Source organism: Cervus canadensis, chromosome 14 (genome assembly GCF_019320065.1).
Source record: "Cervus canadensis isolate Bull #8, Minnesota chromosome 14, ASM1932006v1, whole genome shotgun sequence".
Lineage (NCBI taxonomy): Eukaryota > Metazoa > Chordata > Mammalia > Artiodactyla > Cervidae > Cervus > Cervus canadensis.
The window spans coordinates 786,590-807,698 of NC_057399.1; the positions used below are offsets into that span (position 1 = coordinate 786,590).

The window sequence follows — 21,109 nt, forward strand, 5'->3', positions numbered from 1 at the left end:
ACCCACTCAATCAACCCTGCTTAGATCTCTTACAAAATACCTATTTGAGCACTCAGTTCGAAGAGGAAAAAAATAGGTTAGTACGGCCTAAACAGCTTATGATGTGGGTCATGCCAAGAATTACCATAATGTATGGTGTGCTGGGACTCCTTCCCAAGAGAAATGGTGGGTGCTTCAATACACTGCCTCAATCCAAGGGTCACCACATTCCTTGGAGGATGGCATTAGGATCACCACTCACTGAGAAGCAAACTGCAGGTCAAATAGGTTAAGTAATTTGCCAGAAATCACAGACTGAAAAAGAGCAGATTGGGACTAGAGTCCAAGTCTGGTAACTTCAAAATCTAGTGTGCTTGATTCAAAGGTATTCACATGTGGCCCTCACAGATCATGGTTTAGTGGTGAGTGACAGAAACCAGCAGCCTTAATATAAGAGTGAGGGGGAAGATGGGCTAAATGGATGCAAAAGGGGTATAGTAATGGGATCAGGGGAACTTTTGCGAGCTGGTAAAATGTTGAAGGTCTAGTCCAGAAATGATCAACATGGAGACCCCGACATAACCTTTAAAGAGCCTCAAGAGTAGAAATGGGTTTTCTAGACAGCCAACAACTGATAATCACTGATGAACCAAAGGATCAGGTTTCCAAGCTCCCAGGGGCAAGGCCTCCCGCCCCTGGCCACACAGCTAGTGGGAGTGCTAAGAACAAGAACCAAGGGCTGGACCACAGTGTGGAGACCTGTCCTCCTAGTGGGGCTGCTGACCTGCCCAGGAGAGACCGAAGACGGAGCCCAACCTAGAACGTGAGTGTCCCTCACCAGTTCTGCCCCCCATCCCTGGGGACACTGCACGTGAGCTGAGACCAAGGAAGCCGGGTCCTTCCTCTTTCCCACAGGAGGCTGTGTATTGTCTATGTGTTTAATTTTCTGTATATTTCAATGTTCTGACATTTCTTCCTGGCTGGGAAGAGACTGCCCCTCCCTGGGCTAGCCAGTCCTTAGAGGTGCTGGGTGTGAGAGCCCAGCCCGGTGCAAGCTAACCCACCCAGAGCCACAGCTCCTCTCTCTGGCCTGCGCAGACAATTTTCCTCTGTCCTAATCATCCCAGGTGGCTCAGCAGTAAAGAACCTGCCTGCCAATGCACGAGACACAGGTTTGATCCCTGGTTCAGGGAGATCCCCTGGAGAAGGAAATGGCAACCTGCTCCAGTATTCTTGCCTGAGAAATCTCATGGACAGAGGAGACTGGTGGGCTACAGCCCATGGGGTCGCAAGAGAGTCAGATACGACTTAGCAACTAAACAACAATAAAAGAGTGTGTTGGTGAATCCAGGGCTGTCAGAACTACGCTGGGAGCTGGGTGTTGTGTTCCCCGGGTTACAGGATTCCCGTGGCTTTTTTAAAGGGTGGTTTTATTAAATCACCAACAACATTAGAGGAAATTGAGAAAGAAGAATGTGTACCAATAAGCCTCGCTCTACCACAGTTGTTTTCATTCTTCCCAGTTCCCTTCTACCCTTTCTCCTTTCATACACACATCTACTTGCCAATCGCACTGGAGCCTACACACGCAACTGGGCAGTCTTTTCTCCCTTGACATGATTTCATAAACATTTCTCCGTGTTGCTTCATAGTTATTCGGAATGGCTGTGTACTATTCCTTTGTGTTGATTTACGGTGGTTTAGCGAAACAATCCTTAAGGTTGGACGTTCAAGGTTTCTCTAGTTTTGAGTGATGCTGAATAACATACTAGGACTTCTGGACACCTGCTGTTTTCCTTTGAAATCATTGCACTGAGTCAAGCAGTAGATTTTGGAGCCAAAGTGTACTCACTGCTTTTATAGATCCTGAAAGGGCATTGATTTCCCCGAGGCAATCTGCTTGTTTATTCAGGCTCCAGGGCTGCTAATGGCCAGGAGACAGGTGTTAATTGGTAAAAAAAAAACAACAGAGAGCCTTTCCCCCACTCCTCCCAGAAAGACGTGTTTTTTCCAAAACCCTGGCAGATAATATGCTGAAACGTTAGTCTGTTAGTCCGAGGACAACTGGCCAGACCCCGTCGTCGTTGACGACGGCAAGAAAGAGAAACAAAGCACTTTGTAGAAGGAATCCCTCCCAGGGTGACTCAGCATGGCCAGGACTCTGAAGGATTCCCGACTTCTCCGCCCTTGGAACTGGCACCATCGCCTCCTAGAAGTCACTTCGGACACCTTCACTGCCCTCCTCCATGTTCATGCAGGTGCTAAGTCAGGGTGGAGATTCCAAAGACCCCACATAGAGAGGGGATCTTGAAAAAGGAGAGTTGCCTCCAGGTAGCCCCCAGGATGATAGCTGAGCCCTGAGTGATGCTCTCATCAGAGAGGAGTGTGGTGAGGGACCACTGGGAGAGGCCAACCATGTGCCCTAAGCTGGAGCGGAGCCCAACCTGCCTCTCTTAAGGGATTTCTCGAGGAGGGGAGCCTGCGGAATGACACCACCCCAGCAGGTTGAGCCGAGAACGCACAAAGGGGCCAGACCCCACCCTCCGCCCTAATTACAGGGCTTCCCAGGTGGTTCAGTGGGCAAGAGCCTGCCTGCCAGTGCAGGAGACGGGGGTTTGATCCCTTGCTTGGGAAGATCACTTGGAGGAAGAAATGGCAACCCACTCCAGTATCCTTGCCTAGGGAAATCCCATGGACAGAGGAGCCTGGAGGGCTGCAGCCCATGGAGTCTCAGAGAGTTGCGCACACACTGGCCCAATTCCTCGCCTCCTTTGGTTTGCTCTCGAAAAGATCTCACAAAGGAACACAGAGATGCCTGCCAGCCATCAGGCCCTGCTGGGCTGTTCAGCTGGAAGGACAGCTGGGGCCAAAAAACTCAGTCTCCCAGCTCTGAGGGACTTCTTAGAGACGATAGCAGGGAGCCCCTAAACCAGGATCAATCATGCAAGACACTTTATGTGTTATTTCACTGAATCCATAACACTGGTTGTTGTTTAGTCACTCAGTCTCGTCCGACTCTTTGCAACCCCATGTACTGCAGTGCGCCAGGCTTCCTTGTCCTTCACCATCTCCTGGAGCTTGCTCAGATTCATTGAGTCAGTGATGCTCTCCAGCCATCTCATCCTCTGCCGTCCCCTTCTCCTGCCTTCAATCTTTCCCAGCATCAGGGTCTTTTCCAATGAGTCAGTTCTTCACATCAGGTGGCCAAAGTGTTGGAGTTTTATCTTCAGCATCAGTCCTTCCAATGAATATTCAGGACTGATTTCCTTTGGGATGGACTGGTTGGATCTCCTTGCAGTCCAAGGGACTCTCAAGAGTCTTCTCCAATACCACAGTTCAAAAGCATCAATTCTTCTGCGTTCAGCCTTCTTTTAGGTCCACCTTTCACATCCATATACACCCATACATGACTACTGGAAAAACCATGGCTTTGACTATATGGAAATTTGTTGGCAAAGTAATGTCTCTGCTTTTTAATAGGCTCTTTAGGTTGGTCATAGCTTTTCTTCAGGAGCAACTGTCTTTTAATTCCATGCCTGCAGTCAAGTGATCATTATTATCCCCAATTTAATGTTTTATAAAATGAGGTTTAAATAATTTTCCCAGGTCACAACTCATAAGTGATCAACTGATATTTGAACTCAGGTTTGCCTGTTTCCAAAACTTTTGTTCTTTGCTCTATGCTGTGTTTTACAGTTTATCTGTGCACATCTGCTCTTCCAGTTGGTACGATCTTTATGGCCAGGGCCTCTCCTCATTCCTCTTGACATCCTGCTGTGTCTAACACAGTGCTCAGACATGTTGTTGGCACTGAACAAGCGTTTGTTGTTTTGGATTTGATGCCAGAGGGCTCCAAGCCCCTGGGCAGGGGCAGATGAGGCATAATGCCTAGAATCATTGCAAAAATTCCCAGAGTTTATAACTTCTCTTCAAAAGTGCAGAGAACAAGAGCTACTGGCTCAGGTTCAATCCCAGACCACTCTCATAGTCATCAATTAGTGATGAGATCTTTGTGATAACTCAGGGCATGTGCAGCAGAAGATAGAACCAGAAAGCAGAAGGTAGGTAGGTTTCACAGGTGCAAATGCTGAGCCATGGGGAGGGGGTTAAAAGCTACAGAAGGAAGCAATAGCCTTACTCAAGCAAGCTTATTTGCTTACATGAGAAAGCTCTTTTCTTAGCAAGACCTGGATGCTGTGTTACAGTGCCTCTAAAGTTTCCTCCAATCCTGGCTTCTGGGAGAGAAATCAAAACAATTGACAAGTTTCTCTCAATACTTTCTGTATTGTTATTGTTGTTCAGTCGCCCAGTCGTGTCTGACTCTTTGGGACCCCATGGACTGCAGCACGCCAGGCCTCTCTGTCCTTCACCATCTCCTGAAGTTTGCCCAAGTTCATGTCCATTGCAGCAGTGATGTCATCCAGTCATCTCATTCTCTGACGCCCTCTTCTCCTTCTGTCTTCAATCTTTCCCAGCATCAAGGACTTTTTCACTGAGTCAGCTGTTCTCATCAGATGACCAAAATAGTGGAGTTTCAGTCCTTCCAATGAATATTCAGGGATGATTTCCTCTAGGATTGACTGGTTTGATCTCCTTGCTGTCCAAGGGACTCTCAGGAGTCTTCTCCAGAACCATGTGAAATGAGGGCTGGATTGCCGTACAGTTGATAGGAGATTTTTTTTTTCTTTTTGGTTGGTTAGTTGGTTTTTAGCCACACCCTGCGGCTTGTGGGATCTTCCTAGAGAATGCCATGGATGGAGGAGCCTGGTAGTCTACAGTCCATGGGGTCGCAAAGAGTCGGACACGACTGAGCGACTTCACTTTCACTTTTCAATTGTTCTAAGGATTAGATGACATTGCATATGTGAAAATTCTTTGAAAACCATGAAGCACAACCCAGAAGCAAAAGATGAAAGGTTTGCTAGGTCAGGACAAGCCCGGGGAGGGGTCGGCAAACTTTTGTAAAGGGCCAGGGAGTAAGCACTTCAGCTCTTCAGGCAATCTAGTCTCTTCTGTTGCTGGGCTCAGTTGTGCCTGACTCTTGTAACCCCATCGACTGTAGCCCACTGGGCTCCTCTGTCCATGGGATTTCCCAGACAAGAAGACTGGAGTGGGTTGTCATTTCCTTCTCCAGGGGATCTTTCCAACCCAGTATTGAACCTGTGTCTCCTGCTGAGCCATCGGGGAAATCCCTGGTCTCTGAAATAACCATTCAACTCTGCCCTGGTAGCACAAAAGCATCTGTAGACAAGACATAAATTAATGGGAGTAACTGTGTACCAATAAAACTTTATTGACAAAAACAGGCAGTGGCTGGATTTGACACTTCATCTAGAGGAAGCATTCGAGGGGATGTAGCTGAGACAGGTCCTCTGCCCTGTCCCATCCAATTATTGTAACAATTTGACTAAAGACCGAGAGAGCATATTGTCAAATTCGTAGGTGACCTTCCCGGGGGACCACTTTTCTCATCGCAGGGGTGGTTAGCCTCCATCAGAGTCAGAGAGACATAAAGTTCCCGCATCCAGTGGAATCTTGTGTGGAGCTATGGGATGTCAAATCTCTTCCTCCTTTTTATCCTTCTGCCCTGGAGCTAAGGTGAGGCTGGAGTACTTCTGGGGGAGCCCTGATGGCGTGAGAAGGTGGGAAGCCCAAGGTGGGATGCAGGAGAACGGTGGTCTCGCAGGAGGGGAAGGTTGAGGTTTAAGGCTGAAGGTTGGTGGGGGTCTGTGAGGTGTTCCCTGCCTCACCTCATGGGACAGCAGCTCGTGCGCCTGGGCTGGCGTGCCTTGGGTCCTGTCTTGCAGGGAGCCATCCACGTGGCGGCAGGCTGTGGGGAGGGGAGCGGCTTGGGATGCTGGCCCAGAAATGACTGATGACACACTGCTGAAAGGCAAGGCTCAGTGACAGACGTCTGACTCCGGATTCAAGCTCACCCAACAGGCTCCGCCACTTGGCAGAGAGCAGCGTGATGACATTGAGCTGGGATCACGAACAAGATCTGCGTTTAAGTAAAGGCAACAACAAAGCCACCCAAAGCCAGTTGTACTGATGTGGAATGGAGGAGCCCTCAGGACGCAGTGTTTCTTTTTAGAGAAATCTGGGCTTGGGGTGGGTGGGCAGAGGACCTGATTATTCATGGCTGCCCAGCGCTCCATCATTTGAAGGTGGTGGTGTGTGTGACAGTGAGTCACTGCCAGGAAGGTTCATGCAAAGTTAGGCTACATCAGCATACACGGAGGGTCCAGATCAAAGGTGATTTGGGAATTCCCTGGCAGTCCAGGGGTTAGGATTCCGAGTTTCCACCACAAGGGGCACAGGTTCGATCCCTGGTCAAGGAACTAAGATCCCACATACCATGTGGTACAGCCAAAACAAAAGCAATGTTGGTCACAGCCTAGCACACCCCATCCTGGCCAGACCACACCAGCAGCCCCGCGTCTAATTCTGTTTACCACTAAAACCTGTGGTATTCCCAGGTGGCATTAGTGGTAAGGAATCCACCTACCAGTGCAGGAGACACAAGAAACACGAGTTCAATCCCTGGAGAAGGAAATAACAACCCCCTCCAGCATTCTTGCCTGGGAAATCCCATGGACAGAGGAGCTTGGCGGGCTACAGTCCATGGGGTCTCAAAGAGTCAGACACGACTGAACAGCTGAGCATGCACACATGCTGGGAGGATGGCCATTATATTGAGGTGTTCATAGGCCACACATTAAATGAGCACCTACTATATGTGCAGGGTATTACTTTAGGCACTGGGAATGCAAAGACAAACAAGACACAGTGCCTTATCGTGAAAGAGCTTTCTTTTGGACTAGAAGGGGATGCTCAAGATGATGTTAAGTCACTTCAGTCATGTCTGACTCTTCGCGACCCCATGGACAGTAGCCCACCAGGCTCCTCTGTCCACGGGATTCTCCAAGCAAAAATACTGGAGTGAATTGCCATTCCCATCTCCAGGGGATCTTCCCAAGCCAGGGATCGAATCCATGTCTCTTATGTCTCCTGCATTGGCAGGTGGGTTCTTTACCACTACCACTACCTGGAAAGTCCTAGAAGGGGAACAGCAGGCACATAAACTGTAACTTATAGTGTGGCAAGACCAGGGAATCTCTCAGAGGTAGGCAAACCAAGTCTCACGAATGACTGTTGAAGGAATGAGGCTTGCAGAGCCTGGTGTTTTCAACTCATTGAACAATAATCATGAGGATGAGGAAAAAGCCTCATTGTGAATTGTTCCTGCCAGAGAAATGAGAAACAGCGAGTATGGGACAGTCGAGGGTGACTAGGATTGTGACTCCTGTCCGTAGGAACAGGCACTGCGGTGGCTCTGTCCGTGGCTGCTTTTCTGTAGGAGCACACTGCCTCCTCCGTCTGGAAGTCAGGAGGGAGGTTCCTGCCCTGGGAGGGAGGGTGTTCAAGGCGTCCCCCCGAGACCCCTTCCAAGGCTCAGCTCCCAAGTGGCACTGCAGAGCTGGCTCACCCTCGCTGCTGGAGACACTGTTCTGTTCCTTGGCATCCTGACCCCATCATTGCCTTTGCAAGTCCAGGGTCCCTCAGGGTCTCCAGACTTCCTATCCCAGTGAGTTTATTGAAACCATGTGGGCTCTGAGCACATCGCCTCCCATGGCACGGGGCACACCTAGTTCCCACTGTTTGTACACAAAGCCACTGGGTGCTCAGGCAAAATGAAGAGGTTCCTAATCCTTTGCTATTCTGATAGCAACATCCCTCTGCTTGTTCCAATAATGATGATGATGATGATAGTAAAACCAAAATCATATCTAATATTTATTGATCACTTTCTATATACCAAGCACTAAGAGTTTTCATGCATGAATTAATTTCATCTTCACAACAGTCCTAGCCGGGAGGTACCATTGTTATCCTATTTGATGAAAGAGGAAATTGAGGATTTGAGAGGTTAAATGATTTGCCTTAAGATTGTAGATACATTCAGAGGCACAGCCTGGGCTTGAACTCAGAAATTTTCTCTCAAAATCCATATACTGAAGTGCTCAGTCACGTCCCACTCTTTGCGACCCCATGGGCTGTAACCTGCCAGGTTCCTCTGTCCATGGGATTTCCCAGGTAAGAATACTGGAGTGGGCTGCCATATCCTCTTCCAGGGTATCTTACTGACCTAGGGATCAAACCCACATCTCCTGCATCTCTTGCCTTGCAGGTGGATTCTTTACTTTGAGGCATCAGGGAAGCCCTTATATTGAAGAGAATATAACTCTTGTCATAGAATGTTTGAAAGACGCATAAAACAACAGAACTCTCATTTAGCCCACTGTTTTTCAGATTTAGGTTTGTACCCCATTTGTGGATTATAAAAAAAAAAAACATATGGGTTGTGATCATTTTTTGCTAAATGAACAGAATAGAATAGAAAGTCATTAGTATTCATCACACATTTAAGATTATTTCAGTTATGAATATATGTGTGAACTACTTGTCATGTGAAGTGTATTTGTTAATGCAGGTAATGGGCAAAGTTTGAGAAACATTGATCTAGTCCAACCTGCTCATTTTATAAATGAGTGTACAAAGGTTCAGATGGCAAAGTGATTTTTTCCCATGATTACAGGGTGTTAGTGGAGGAAATGGGGCTAAACCCGTTTTTCTGACTCTCAGTTTATATTACCAAGCTTAACTGACTGCAAAGAAAACCAAGAAAAGGCAGGAGTAATAATACTGCTAGTAGCGGTAACACCGTGTGTTGTTTGTGTGTGAGTCGCTCAGTCGTTCCTGACTCTTTGCAACCCCATAGACTAACCCACCAGGCTCCTCTGTCCATGGGATTCTCCAGGCAAGAACACCGGAGTGGGTTACCATTCCCTTCTCCAGGGGATCTTCCTGACCCAGGGATCGAATCTGCATCTCCTGTGTCTCCTGCATTGCAGGCAGATTCTTTACCATCTGAGCCACCAAGGGTAGTATGACTATAATAACAATAAAATAGCTACTATTTTATTGTGTTTTCTTTTGATCGGAGTGTAGTTGCTTTGCAATGTTGTGTCAGTTTCTTGGATCAGCTATATGTACAGATACATCCCCTCTTCTGGATTTCCTTCCCATTTAGGTCACCATAAAGCACTGAGTAGAGTTCCCTGAGCTATACAGTAGGTTCTCACTAGTTATTGATTTTAGGCACAGTTATCAAGAGTGTATATGTATGAGTCCCAGTCTCCCAATTCACCCCACTCCTTTCCCCCTACTTTTATAATTTTTAGTGTGTTCCAGGCACTTTTCTAAATGCTTTAGATATATATTAGCTTATTTAACTCTCATAACCACCCATTCCAATCCCAAAGAAAGGCAATGCCGAAGAATTTCAAACTACCACACAACTGCACTCATCTCACACGCTAGCAAAGTAATGCTCAAAATTCTCCAAGGCAGGCTTCGTCAGTACATGAACTGTGAACCTCCAGATGTTCAAGCTGGATTTAGAAAAGGCAGAGGAACCAGAGATTAAATTGCTACATCTGTTGGATCATAGAAAAAGCAAGAGAGCTCCAGAAAAACATCTGCTTTATTGACTACACCAAAGCCTTTGACTGTGTGATCACAACAAACTGTAGAAAATTCTTCAAGAGATGGGAATACCAGACCACCTTACCTGCCTCCTGGGAAAACTCTATGCAGGTCAAGAAGCAACAGTTAGAACTGAACATGGAACAACAGACTGGTTCCAAATCAGGAAAGGAGTATGTCAAGGCTGTATATTGTCACCCTGCTTATTTAACTTCTATGCAGAGTACATCATGAGAAACGCTGGGCTGGATGAAGCACAAGCTGGAATCAAGATTGCCGGGAGAAATATCAATAACCTCAGATACGCAGATGACACCACCCTTACGGCAGAAAGCAGGGAAGAATTACAGAGCCTCTTGATGACAGTGAAAAAGGAGAATGAAAAAGTTGACTTAAAAATGAACATTCAGAAAACTAAGATCATGGCAACCGGTCCCATCACTTCATGGCAAACAGATGAGGAAACAATGGAAACAATGACAAACTTTATTTTGGGGGCTCCAAAATCACTGCAGATGGTGACTGCAGCCATGAAATTACAAGACGCTTGCTCCTTGGAATAAAAGCTATGACCAACCTAAACAGCATATTGAAAAGCAGAGACATTACTTTGCCAAGAAAGGTCCATCTAGTCAAACCATGGTTTTTTCAGTAGTCATGTATGGATGTGAGAGCTGGACTACAAAGAAAGCTGAGTGCCGAAGAACTGATGGTGTTGGAGAAGACTCTTGAGAGTTCTTTGGGTGGCAAGGAGATCCAACCAGTCCATCCTAAAGGAAATCAATCCTGAATATTCACTGGAAGGACTGATGCTGAGGCTGAAACTCCAATACTTTGGCCACCTGATGTGAAGAACTGAGTCATTGGAAAAGACCCTGATGCTGGAAAAGATTGAAGGCAGGAGGAGAAGGGGACGACAGAGGATGAGATGGTTGGATGGCATCACTGACTCAATGGACACGAGTTTGAGTAAGCTCCGGGAGTTGGTGATGGACAGGGAAGCCTGGCGTGCTGCAGTCCATGGGGTCGCAAAGAGTCAGACACAAGTGAGCGACTGAACTGAACAACCCAATGAGGCAGGTATAATTATTTCTCTCATTCTCAGATGAAGAAACTCAGGTAGAGAAAGTTCAGGTCCCTTGGGCAACATAGCTGGTAACAGAGAATGGGAGATTCAAACCCAGACACGCTGGCATTAGCCAGAATAAAGTACTGCATGACCCTGTCTATCCTAATATTCTTCCTGAAGGCTGTAATGCCAATACAGTAGATACCATGATGTGTGTATCTGAATATAACATACCTATATACCTACTTCTTCCATGAGCCATGGCCTTGGACAGTAACTCCATATTTACCATGTCCTTTAGATTATTGGCTAAAATGGAAAAACTGTCTTTTTTTGCACAAATAAGATCCCCTCCAAGTTACCTTGTCTCTGTCATTCATTCATTCATTCACATGTTTAAGACAACATTCACTTGCAGCATTGAATATAGTAGGTAAGATCATTACTTTTTTCTTTTGGCAGCATCTCGCCGCATGTGGGATCTTAGTTCCCCAACCAGGGATCAGACCTGCACCCTCTACATTGGAAATGTAGAGTATTAACCACTGGACCACCAGGGAAGCCTATCTTTAAAAGACCAGACTGGGCATAACACCCTACCTTGTTCCAAAAAAGGATTAAAGCAGTTCATGAGGATACATAAAATACTCTTAAATAACAGGAGATGAGAACAATATAAAGGAAGAACAAGTTAGAGATGCTAAATGAAAGTAAAAATGAGACTAGCAGAAAAAACACTTTCCAGGAAGTCAATACACTTGCTGTGGGTGGGCCAAAAAGGTCTCCAGGTTCCCATTTTAATTGCTTACAAATTCACACATCCTACAAGGGGATGATAGCAGCTCTCAGTTTGCATTAACTACTTCCCTGAAAGTGATTTTAATTACTTTAAGATCCTCAGCCTGCTTCAGATGAAAACAAACTCATTCCTCAGGATAAGTACTTCTCCTTCTGAGACTAAGACAGAAAACTCTCTCTACAGGTCCTCTTCATGGACATTACGTGACAGAACAAACACAGTCCTCAAGGCCAGCCTCCCAGTAAGCTCCGGAGGGCACTGCACATGCTGCTTCTGCCAGGGTCCCAGGGAAGGTTGAGGGCATCGCACTTAAAATTCCAAGACTCATGATGCTATCAGTCATCTGTGGTATTAAGGGATATGGGCTCTGAGCACACTGTTCTCTGATTGCAAAGTCAGGGACAGACTTGCTTGAAACAAAGTGATCTAAAAAGAGGTGCAACCCAATGTTCATTGCAGCACTGTTTACAAAAGCCAAGTCATGGAAGCTGCCTAAATTTCCGTTGACAGAGGAATCTATAAAGAAGACGTGGCACTATGACCCAGCAATCCCACTTCTGGGCATACACACCAAGGAAACCAGATCTGAAAGAGACACGTGCACCCCAATGTTCGTCGCAACACTGTTTATGATAGCCAGGACATGGAAGCAACCTAGATGCCCATCAGCAGACGAATGGATAAGGAAGCTGTGGTACATATACACCATGGAATATTACTCAGCCGTTAAAAACAATTCATTTGAATCAGTTCTAATGAGATGGATGAAACTGGAGCCCATTATACAGAGTGAAGTAAGCCAGAAAGAAAAAGAACATTACAGCATACTAACACATATATATGGAATTTAGAAAGATGGTAACGATAACCCTATAAAAAAAAAAAAAAAAGAGACACAGAAATACAGAACAGACTTTTGAACTCTGTGGGAGAAGGGAGGGTGGGATGTTTCGAGAGAACAGCATGTATATTATCTATAGTGAAACAGATCACCAGCCCAGGTGGAATGCATGAGACAAGTGCTCGGGCCTGGTGCGCTGGGAAGACCCAGAGGAATCGGGTGGAGAGGGAGGTGGGAGGGGGGATCGGGATGGGGAATACATGTAACTCCATGGCTGATTCATGTCAATGTATGACAAAACCCACTGCAATGTTGTGAAGTAATTAGCCTCCAACTAATAAAAATAAATGAAAAAAAAAAAAGAAGACGTGGCACATAAATACAATGGAATATCACTCAGCCATAAAAAAGAATGAAATAGGGCTTCCCAGGTGGCTCAGTGGTAAAGAATCCACCTGCCAATGCAGGGGATATGGGTTAGATCCCTAGTCCAGGAGATCCCACATGCCACAAAACAGCTAAGCCTGTGCATCACAACTATTAACCCTGTGCTCTAGAGCCCGTGAGACAGAACAACTGAAGCCCTCAGGCCTAGAGCCCCTCCTGCTCTGCAACAAGAGAAGCCACTGCATTGAGAAGCATGGGCACCACAATTAAAGAATAGTCACTACTCTCCATCACTAGAGAAAAAGTCTGTGCAGCAATGAAGACCTGGCACAGTCAAATGAATAAATAAAACATTTATGCCATTTACAGCAACATGGATGAACCTAGAGACAGTCATACTGATGGAAGTAAGTCAGATAAAGAAGGAGAAATGTCATATCCTTTATATGCACAATCTAAAAAGAAATGATACAAATGAACTTATTTACAAAACAGAAACACACAGACTTTGAGAAGGAACTTATGCTTGCAGTGGGTTGGGTGGGAAGGATGTAAGGAAGAGATAGTTAGGGAGTTCAGGATGTACATGTACACACTGATGTATTTAAAATGGATAACCAGCAAGGCCCTATACTGTATAGCAAAGGGAACTCTGCTTAATGTTATGTGGCAGCATGGATGGGAGGGGAATTCAAGGAAGAAAGGACACATGTTTATGTATGGCTGAGTCCCTTTGCTGTCCACCTGAAGCTATCACAACATTGTTAGTTGGCCATTATTGTTGTTTAGTCACTAGGGACTATAGCCTGCTAGGCTCCTCTGTCCATGGGATTTCCCAAGCAAGAATACTTGAGTGAGTTGCCATTGCCTTCTGCAGGGGATCTTCCCAACCCAGGGGTCAAACCCACGTCTCCTGCATTGACAGGCAAATTCTTTACACTGGGCCACCAAGGAAGCTGTTAATTGACTATACTCCAATATAAAAATTTAAAAAGAAAAGGAGTGCTCAGTTAAAACAACATTTGGATTAGCTGGTGTTCAGCTCTCTCAAGCTGACGCTGCCCCAACCCTCCAGCTCTCCAGAACCAGGCTCTCCTTTGCAGAATCTGGCATGAGCATGAGCTACTACATCATACTGTTCTAATGCATGTGTGTGTTATGTTTTTAAATCCTCCCAGAGCAAAAATTACATCTTTTATTCCCCAGCTATAGACAAATGTTTGTGTTCCTCCCAAATTCATATGTTGAAATCCTAACCCCCAAAGTGAAGGTATTACCATCAAGGAGGTGGGGCCTTGGGGAGACAATTGAGTCATGAGGGTGGGGTCCTCTGGATGGGATTAGTGCCTTTATAAAAGAGCCCCGGGAGAAATTCCTGGCTCTTTCCTCCACATGAGGATACAGCAAGACAGCCATTTATTAACCAGAAGTGAGCTCTCATTAGACAGAACGTGCCAGCACCCTGAACTCAGACTACCCAGCCTCCAGGACTGTGAGAAATTAACGTTTGTTTGTTTGTTTAATTTTGCTCCTTACTTTGGGTTTAATTTGTTCTTTTTTTCTTCTTTTTTGAATAACAGAACCACATTTATTTAAGAATGTGTTCCAATATCAAGTGGCAAAGTTCAACAATGCAAAGCCGAAATTACTTTTGCACCAGCCCTAATAGTTTTACACATCATAATGCACATGGCTCAGTGCTACTCTCTCAATTCTTCTCACCGTCTCCTTCCCTGCCTATCCCCCCTGCCCCGCCACAATGCCTGTTTTTCAGACCATCTGGTCTGTGGGAGTGTGTCAGGGCAGCCTGAACAGACTAAGACACCAGGGCTGACTCTCTTGTCCGGCACTCACTGAGCACTCATGTGCAAGTGAAGCACTTCCTGAGGCTGTTGATGGCAATAACTGACCTCTGCTGTTAAGAAAGGATTAAATTAAGGCATGAGAGGAGCCCATATTTCACCAGGAGCTCTTGCTGGTACAGTTCTGCAGTCTGCATTGCTGGAACGCTCCCTCTTTCCACCAAACTAGATCCCCACATGTTCCCCTTTCTGCTGTATCATTGCCGTGATGGGAATTCAGATTTCTCAGTGGAGCCATGGCGGACAAGGGGAAGAAGACATAGGTCCTGAAGACCACCTTTATCATCACAGCGCTGTCTCACCACAGTCATGGATAAGGGTGAACCTCCTCTAACTCTTGAACTCCATCACAGGGGACATCTTCCCTAAAGTGCTAAACGGAGGACTTTCTGACCACATGACCATCTAAGCTCAATTCTCTTGTTCATGAACTTAAAGGCTGGTAGTCTGTACTGTCTAAAACATGAACCCAGAACAGAATGGAAACATAATAGGGAACCACCAGTCCAGGTAATAAAATGAGTTGAAGACATAGAAAGACTTCGAGGAATTTGGGAAGAATGGACTGATGCTGGTTCCTTGGGAAATGATGGAATCCCGTAGGCAGAGAACCCAGTGATGGTGTGGGAGTATCAGAGGAAAGCTCCCAAGAGGATGCTGGCGGGGAGGGGGATGGATAGTTAGGTAGATTGGGTAGAAAGCTCAATTGAAAACAAAATTTGGGTAATGGCTGGATTAACCTTCTGAGAGGGGATACTGAGATGTTGCATAAACACAGGTACAGTATTTGCCTTTTATTTTTAATACTTGGATAAACCAAGAACTTGAGAGAAGCCCATGAGAAGTTTTATGAGTACTATTTTATAGGGACTTCCCTGGCAGTCCAGTGGTTAAGACTTTGCCTTCCAATCCAGGGGGTGCAGGTTCGATCCCTGGTTGGGCTGCTAAGATCCCACATGCCTCATGGCCAAAAAATCAAAACATGAATCAGAACAATATTGTAACAAATTCAGTGAAGACTTTGAAAATGGTCCACATTGGACAAACCTTTTAAAAAAAGAGTAAGAATTTATGTAACGAGATTTTAATTTTTTAATATTGAAGTAAGAACAAGCATTTGTTCTACAATCAGATATTATCCATCAGGTGTTCAGAGATGGCACTTACTGCAGTGGATGATTTTAGCATCCAGTTGTCAGATGTATAAGCTTTGTGTAATGAGGAGGTTTTGAAGCCTAAGAGTGGTTCAAACAGAACTCCTCTTGTCTTAGTTAGCTTAGGGCTGCCATAACAAAATACCATAGGCCATACCAGTGATTTAAACAACAGACATTCATTTGTCACAGTTGTGGAGCCTGGGAAGTCCAAGATCAAATTGTAGGCAGGACTTCCTTGGTGGTCCAGTGGTTAAGAATTTGACTGCCAATGCAGGGGACACTAGTTGTACATGGCCTGGGAAGATTCCACATGCTACGGAGCGGCTAAGCTCGCATGCCACAACTACTGAGCCCATGCTCTAGGGCCCACAAACTGCAACTGCTGAGCCTGTGTGTCCTTAAAGTCCATGCTCTGCAATGCAAGGAGAAGCCCACACACTGCAACTAGAGAAAGACCTCATGCATCAACAAAGACCCAGGGCAGCCAAAAAAACCACAGGCAGATTTGGTTGTTGGTGAGAGCTCTGTTACTGGCTTCAGAGGGCCCTGTCTCCCTGTCCCCACTTGGCAGAGATCTCTGTCTTTCTCTTTCTGTATCTCTCTCCTCTTGTCCTATATGGTCACCAATCCCATCATGAGAGCCCCATCCTCATGACCTAGTTAGCTCCCTAGAGCCCCAGCGTCCAAATACCATCACACTAGGGGTTAGAGCTTCATATATACATTTTGGAAGGGACACAATCCAGTCCACAGCCCACCCTGTGCCAGATGACCTCTGCAGGGCACTGGAGAACACATTCTGTCCCCAAAGAGGGAGCAGCCCCAGCAGGACATCTACCAGAAGGCCAGGTTAGCTCTGGTTTACTCTGAACCATAAACCTCCCCATCACCTTGGGATTTAAAAGGAGCATCCCTGGAGGTCTCCAATCAGGGCAATTGGAAGAAACTTCCTACCTAAGCTCAGGCAGAGCCCCTTTGAAGAACCACAGGCTTATCCATCACATTCCTAAGTCCCCTCTCCAAGGGAGAGGCAGCTGGGGACGGTAGTCCTTTATTGGCTGTTGTTGTTGATTAGTTGTTGTGTCCAACTCTTTTGCGACCCCATGGGTTGTCCATGGAATTTCCCAGGCAAGAGGTTTCCATTTCCTTCTCCAGGGGATCTTCCCCACCCAGGCATCGAACTTGAGTCTTCTGCTTGGCAGGCAAATTCTTTACCACTGAGCACCTGGGAAACCCATGCAGAGGCCCACATGATTTTCCAGACAAGAACCTGGGAAGGTGACAGTGGCCAGGCTACAGAGCCAAGAGATAAAATCCAACACTTTGCTTCATCAGATCGGTTCCAATCCACCCCCTAAATCTTCATCCCCCACAGGCAATCTGGTACTCATGAACTTCAGGTTCAAAGATAATTATGATAATCAATATCCTCCCCAGGTTTCCACACAGAATAATTAAGGAAGCAAGGCAACTTTTCCATGAGATTAGGAAATCATGTGCCACATTCCTTTCTGAAACTTCCAGAACGGTCATTGTAAATCCCATTCAACTTCCAACCCAGGAGGAAAAAAGAAATGAAACTCTCTGTGTCGAGCTGGGTAGCCCGTCTGGGTAGAAACCCTCCTCTGTTTTTGAACGGGAATTTGTCTCATTACAAAATCCACCCATTCACTTAGTTCTACCCTCTGAGACCATACAGAACTATGCCCACCCTTTCCCACCTGGCAGCCTGTCAGACACAAGAAGGGAATCTTCGTTCCCCAGCAACCCTTCTCTGCCCAAGAGATGATGCCCTTCCAGGCCTCCCAGGCCTTCCAGGGACCTGCCCCAGGGTCCCCACCAGCTTGGCTCTCACCTCCAGACCCTCTTCCATTACCTAAAAATTCTCATTCAGCCGAGTAGTTGTAACACCATAGCCCAGCTTTCCTGTTGCGCTAAAACACTTTCCAAAAATTCTGGAAATTTGTTATGGTCATGGCTGCCAAGCCCACAAAACCCAGATCCCAATCTCTTACTGAGAAGCCCAAGAACATGTGCAAAAAGAAAAAAAAACCTTTTGGCTGGACATCATCTCTTGGTCCCTGGGATGAATCATAAGTTTCTTTCATTGTTGCTCTTGGCTGTTCCCCCCGGGTCAAAGTTGATGGTTGATGAGACAGATACCACCCCTAGTGATACCCTCTGCTCCGGGTGTGGAAATCTGAGGGCAAAGGCAGCACTGAATATCCCAGCACAGGGTCCAGGTGATTAGACTCATTGACAGAAGGTGACACAAGACCAGGGATCACTCCTGAAGGGTCATCTGCAAGGGTGACCCCTTGCAGATAACTCTTCCTGCCTCAGAGTTAAGGGCACGAATTAAGAGTTACGTCAAGGACTCCACTCGGTACTCCAAGTCAGCTCTGGGTTGTCAGAAGACTTTCTTTGACTAACCCCCCACACACTCCCCACCAGGATCTCCACGCAACACCCTCACTTCCTCTGTCTGCAACTCCACTGAGTCACTACAGCACTTGTGTGTCAACTTCACAGGCACCATCATAGTCCGTGTTGTATTCTTCCATGAGACAGGACTCTGCCTCTGTGCTCCTGCCTTGTCCCCTAGACTGGGAACTCCTGGAGGGGAGCCCCTGGGTCTTATTTATCAGTGTCTCCAATCCTAGCATGGAATCTGACACAAAGTAGGCACTCACGTAAGATGAATGATGCCGAAATGAGCTGATGCCTTGGCCTCACTCTGTCAAGCCTTTCATATCTCATAGAGATAGGTGGGAATTGAGCATCCCTCCCTCTGGGTGGGAGTCAGGAGAGACCACCATCTCCATCACAGTGGGATGACCTGTGTGTGAGCTGGGCTGCTCAAAGCATGAGCTGGGCTGCTCCACCTGATCCCTTCCTGAGTCCATGAGCTCTGCTTCTTCCTGGCTAGAGAACATGGTCTAAAATCCAGACCATCACCAGCCTACTCCATAAGCAGAAACTGGGGAGAAGAGCCCGGCTGACCTGGGACAAATTCATCCCACCCCCAAGAATCACAGAGGGGCAGCAGGTTGACCACAACCCTGATTAACCTCAGCAATGAAGTGTCTCGTAACTATTTCCATCATATCCCAGGACAGGGGAACCAGCCTGCTCGGTACAAACCACAGCACAAAGCTCCAGGGAGGTCCAGGGTAATGCACAGTGTCAACACGATGAGTCAGGACAAGGCAGAAGCCTCTTAGAGTGGCTAGGTCTCTGTTCAAGGACGTGGAGATTTCCCACCCTCACATAGCCCCTGTCAGCTCGTCCACCATGACATGAACAATGCTGGTCAGGATCATGCCTGGTGGGAAAGACCAGCCAGCTTCCTCCTTTGTGGTTTCCATGGTAACAAGGGCAGTGTTTGGGCTCCTGACTGTGGGAATGAAGAGCAGAGGCTCCCGCTCCCCATTTCCCATCTGCTGTCACCTCCTGCTCACTTCCTTAAAGGCCAGGGTGGCAAAGGATGCTCTTACCTGCCAAGATGAAGATACCCACGAGAACCAGGAAGACCAGCAGGTAGAGCCCGAGGACTGCATGCTTCAGGGCCGATAGGGAGCCCAGCTGGGTACAGCAGCCACCTGCTCGTCCTTTGTGGCATGGACCTAACAATAAGGGGAAAAGACATTTGAAAATTCCCAAAGCCATTTTGCTCTTTTGGTCTCATCTCTCCCTGATGCATGTGGATGTTCACGTGGCAGCCTCCCCCCCGCCTCCACGCATACCTTCTGCACATCGGTAATGCAGGTGGAATGGTAGGGAGCATCTCAGAACTGTGATAAGCTTTTCAGCTTCCCTCTCTCCTCCCAACCTCTGTGCTCATGAACGAGCCAGAAGGCATGCCAATAGCTCACATGGCCACACAAACCCACCCTCCTGGAGCCAGTGCCAGAAGCAGAGAGAGCTAGGATAGGCTGCCTTCTACAAAATGCTATTGCCCTACATGATCAGGAGGAGATGGAGAGAATTTTAAAAAGAGGTTGCAAACTCCAGCTTCTAACAGTGGCAGGGAAGGGAGGTGGGCCAGGTGGGCCTGGGGAACCCACCAGAGCATGCCCCATCTGCAAGCGGTTGCTATGTCGGAACAAGGGCCAGGTGTTGACAGATCCAAAAATTTTCAAGACAAGCCAGAAATGATTTAGAGAAATCTCCCTTTTTTATGTGTTGACAACTAATTGGGGGGAGGGGAAGACAAAGGAAAAATAAAACCACCAGGGAGTGTAAACAAAAATAAAACACATTTATACAGCTGAGCTGACCACCAGTTTACAACCTTGGGTTTAGATTTACAGGAAAACACAGTACAGCACTTCATCCTATGAAACTATTCAAGGCTCACCATGTCCTGGTCAAAATGGAACAGCAAAATACCAGCGTTCTAATGGACCTTGGGGCTTCCCAGGTGGCACTAGTGGTAAAGAAGACACCTGCCAACTCCGGAGATGCAAAAGACACGGGTTTGATCCTTGGGTCAGGAAGATCCCCTGGAGGAGGAAATGGCACCCCACTCCGGTATTCTTGCCTGAGATATCCCATGGACAGAGGAGCCTGGCTGGCTGCAGTCCAGGGAGCTTCAAAGAGTCAGACACGACTGAGTGTCTGAGCACAATGGACCTCACGGATTGTCTAGTTCAACCCCTTCAGTTGATAGATAAAGGTTTTCAAATGTAAGGGACAGACCCTGGGGTGAGGACGCCACGTCCTGACTCCAGGTCATCTTTCCACTAGAATTCTTCTTCAAGCCTCCTTCAGATGACTGCTACAGAGGCCAGCAAGCTCACCCATCTCCACCGACTCGGTTACTGACAGTGAAGAAGAGATGCCATCCCACCCTGACTCCCAGCATGGCAGATAAGAAATGATGGAGGGCTTTTTTTTCCCATAATGTGCCCATATTATGTTCAATCTCCACCCCCTGCCAGGGAAAGTATTGCCAACTGGAGAACTGTTCACTGCACAGGGAGGCAGATGTGGGAGCCAGGAGAGGTTGACAACAGATGTTGAAATAATTGGTATTCAAAAAACATTTGTAGAGATGCTGTGATAGGACTTTCTAGCGATCCAGTGGTGAAGACTCCATGCTTCCAAGGCAGGGGACACAGGTTCAATCCCTGGTCAGGGAACTAGGATCCCACATGCCATGCAGCACAGCCAAAAGATATCCAAATTTTTTTTAATTAAAAAAAAAAGATGCTGTGATGTTTGTGATCCTTGGTACCTTGGGGTTCACCAGGGAGCAGCTTCGGGGGCTCCTTATTACCTATCATGAAGCATTGCCATAGCTCACCAGAGGTATTGTTCAGTGAGGAACATTTTCCCACTCATTTATTCTATTTTATTGAAGATACTGTTGCTAAAACAGCTAAGTAGAACTCTTACATAATATTTCCATAAAACATCGGGTACAACTTGGAACAAGTTGTCGAGAAATACAAATTCAATTAC

The 21,109-nt window shown here is 46.7% G+C and overlaps 1 protein-coding gene across 1 annotated transcript in view; it reads right to left on the minus strand.

Annotated features, from left to right (window-relative positions):
- The window catches only part of SCARA5 (scavenger receptor class A member 5), a 132,327-nt gene that overhangs the window by 79,182 nt on the left and 32,036 nt on the right, over positions 1-21,109 (minus strand). Inside the window, exon 3 of the mRNA XM_043487027.1 lies at positions 19,141-19,269. Within this exon, the coding sequence (XP_043342962.1) occupies positions 19,141-19,269 (129 nt within the window). The remainder of the gene's footprint in view (positions 1-19,140; positions 19,270-21,109) is intronic.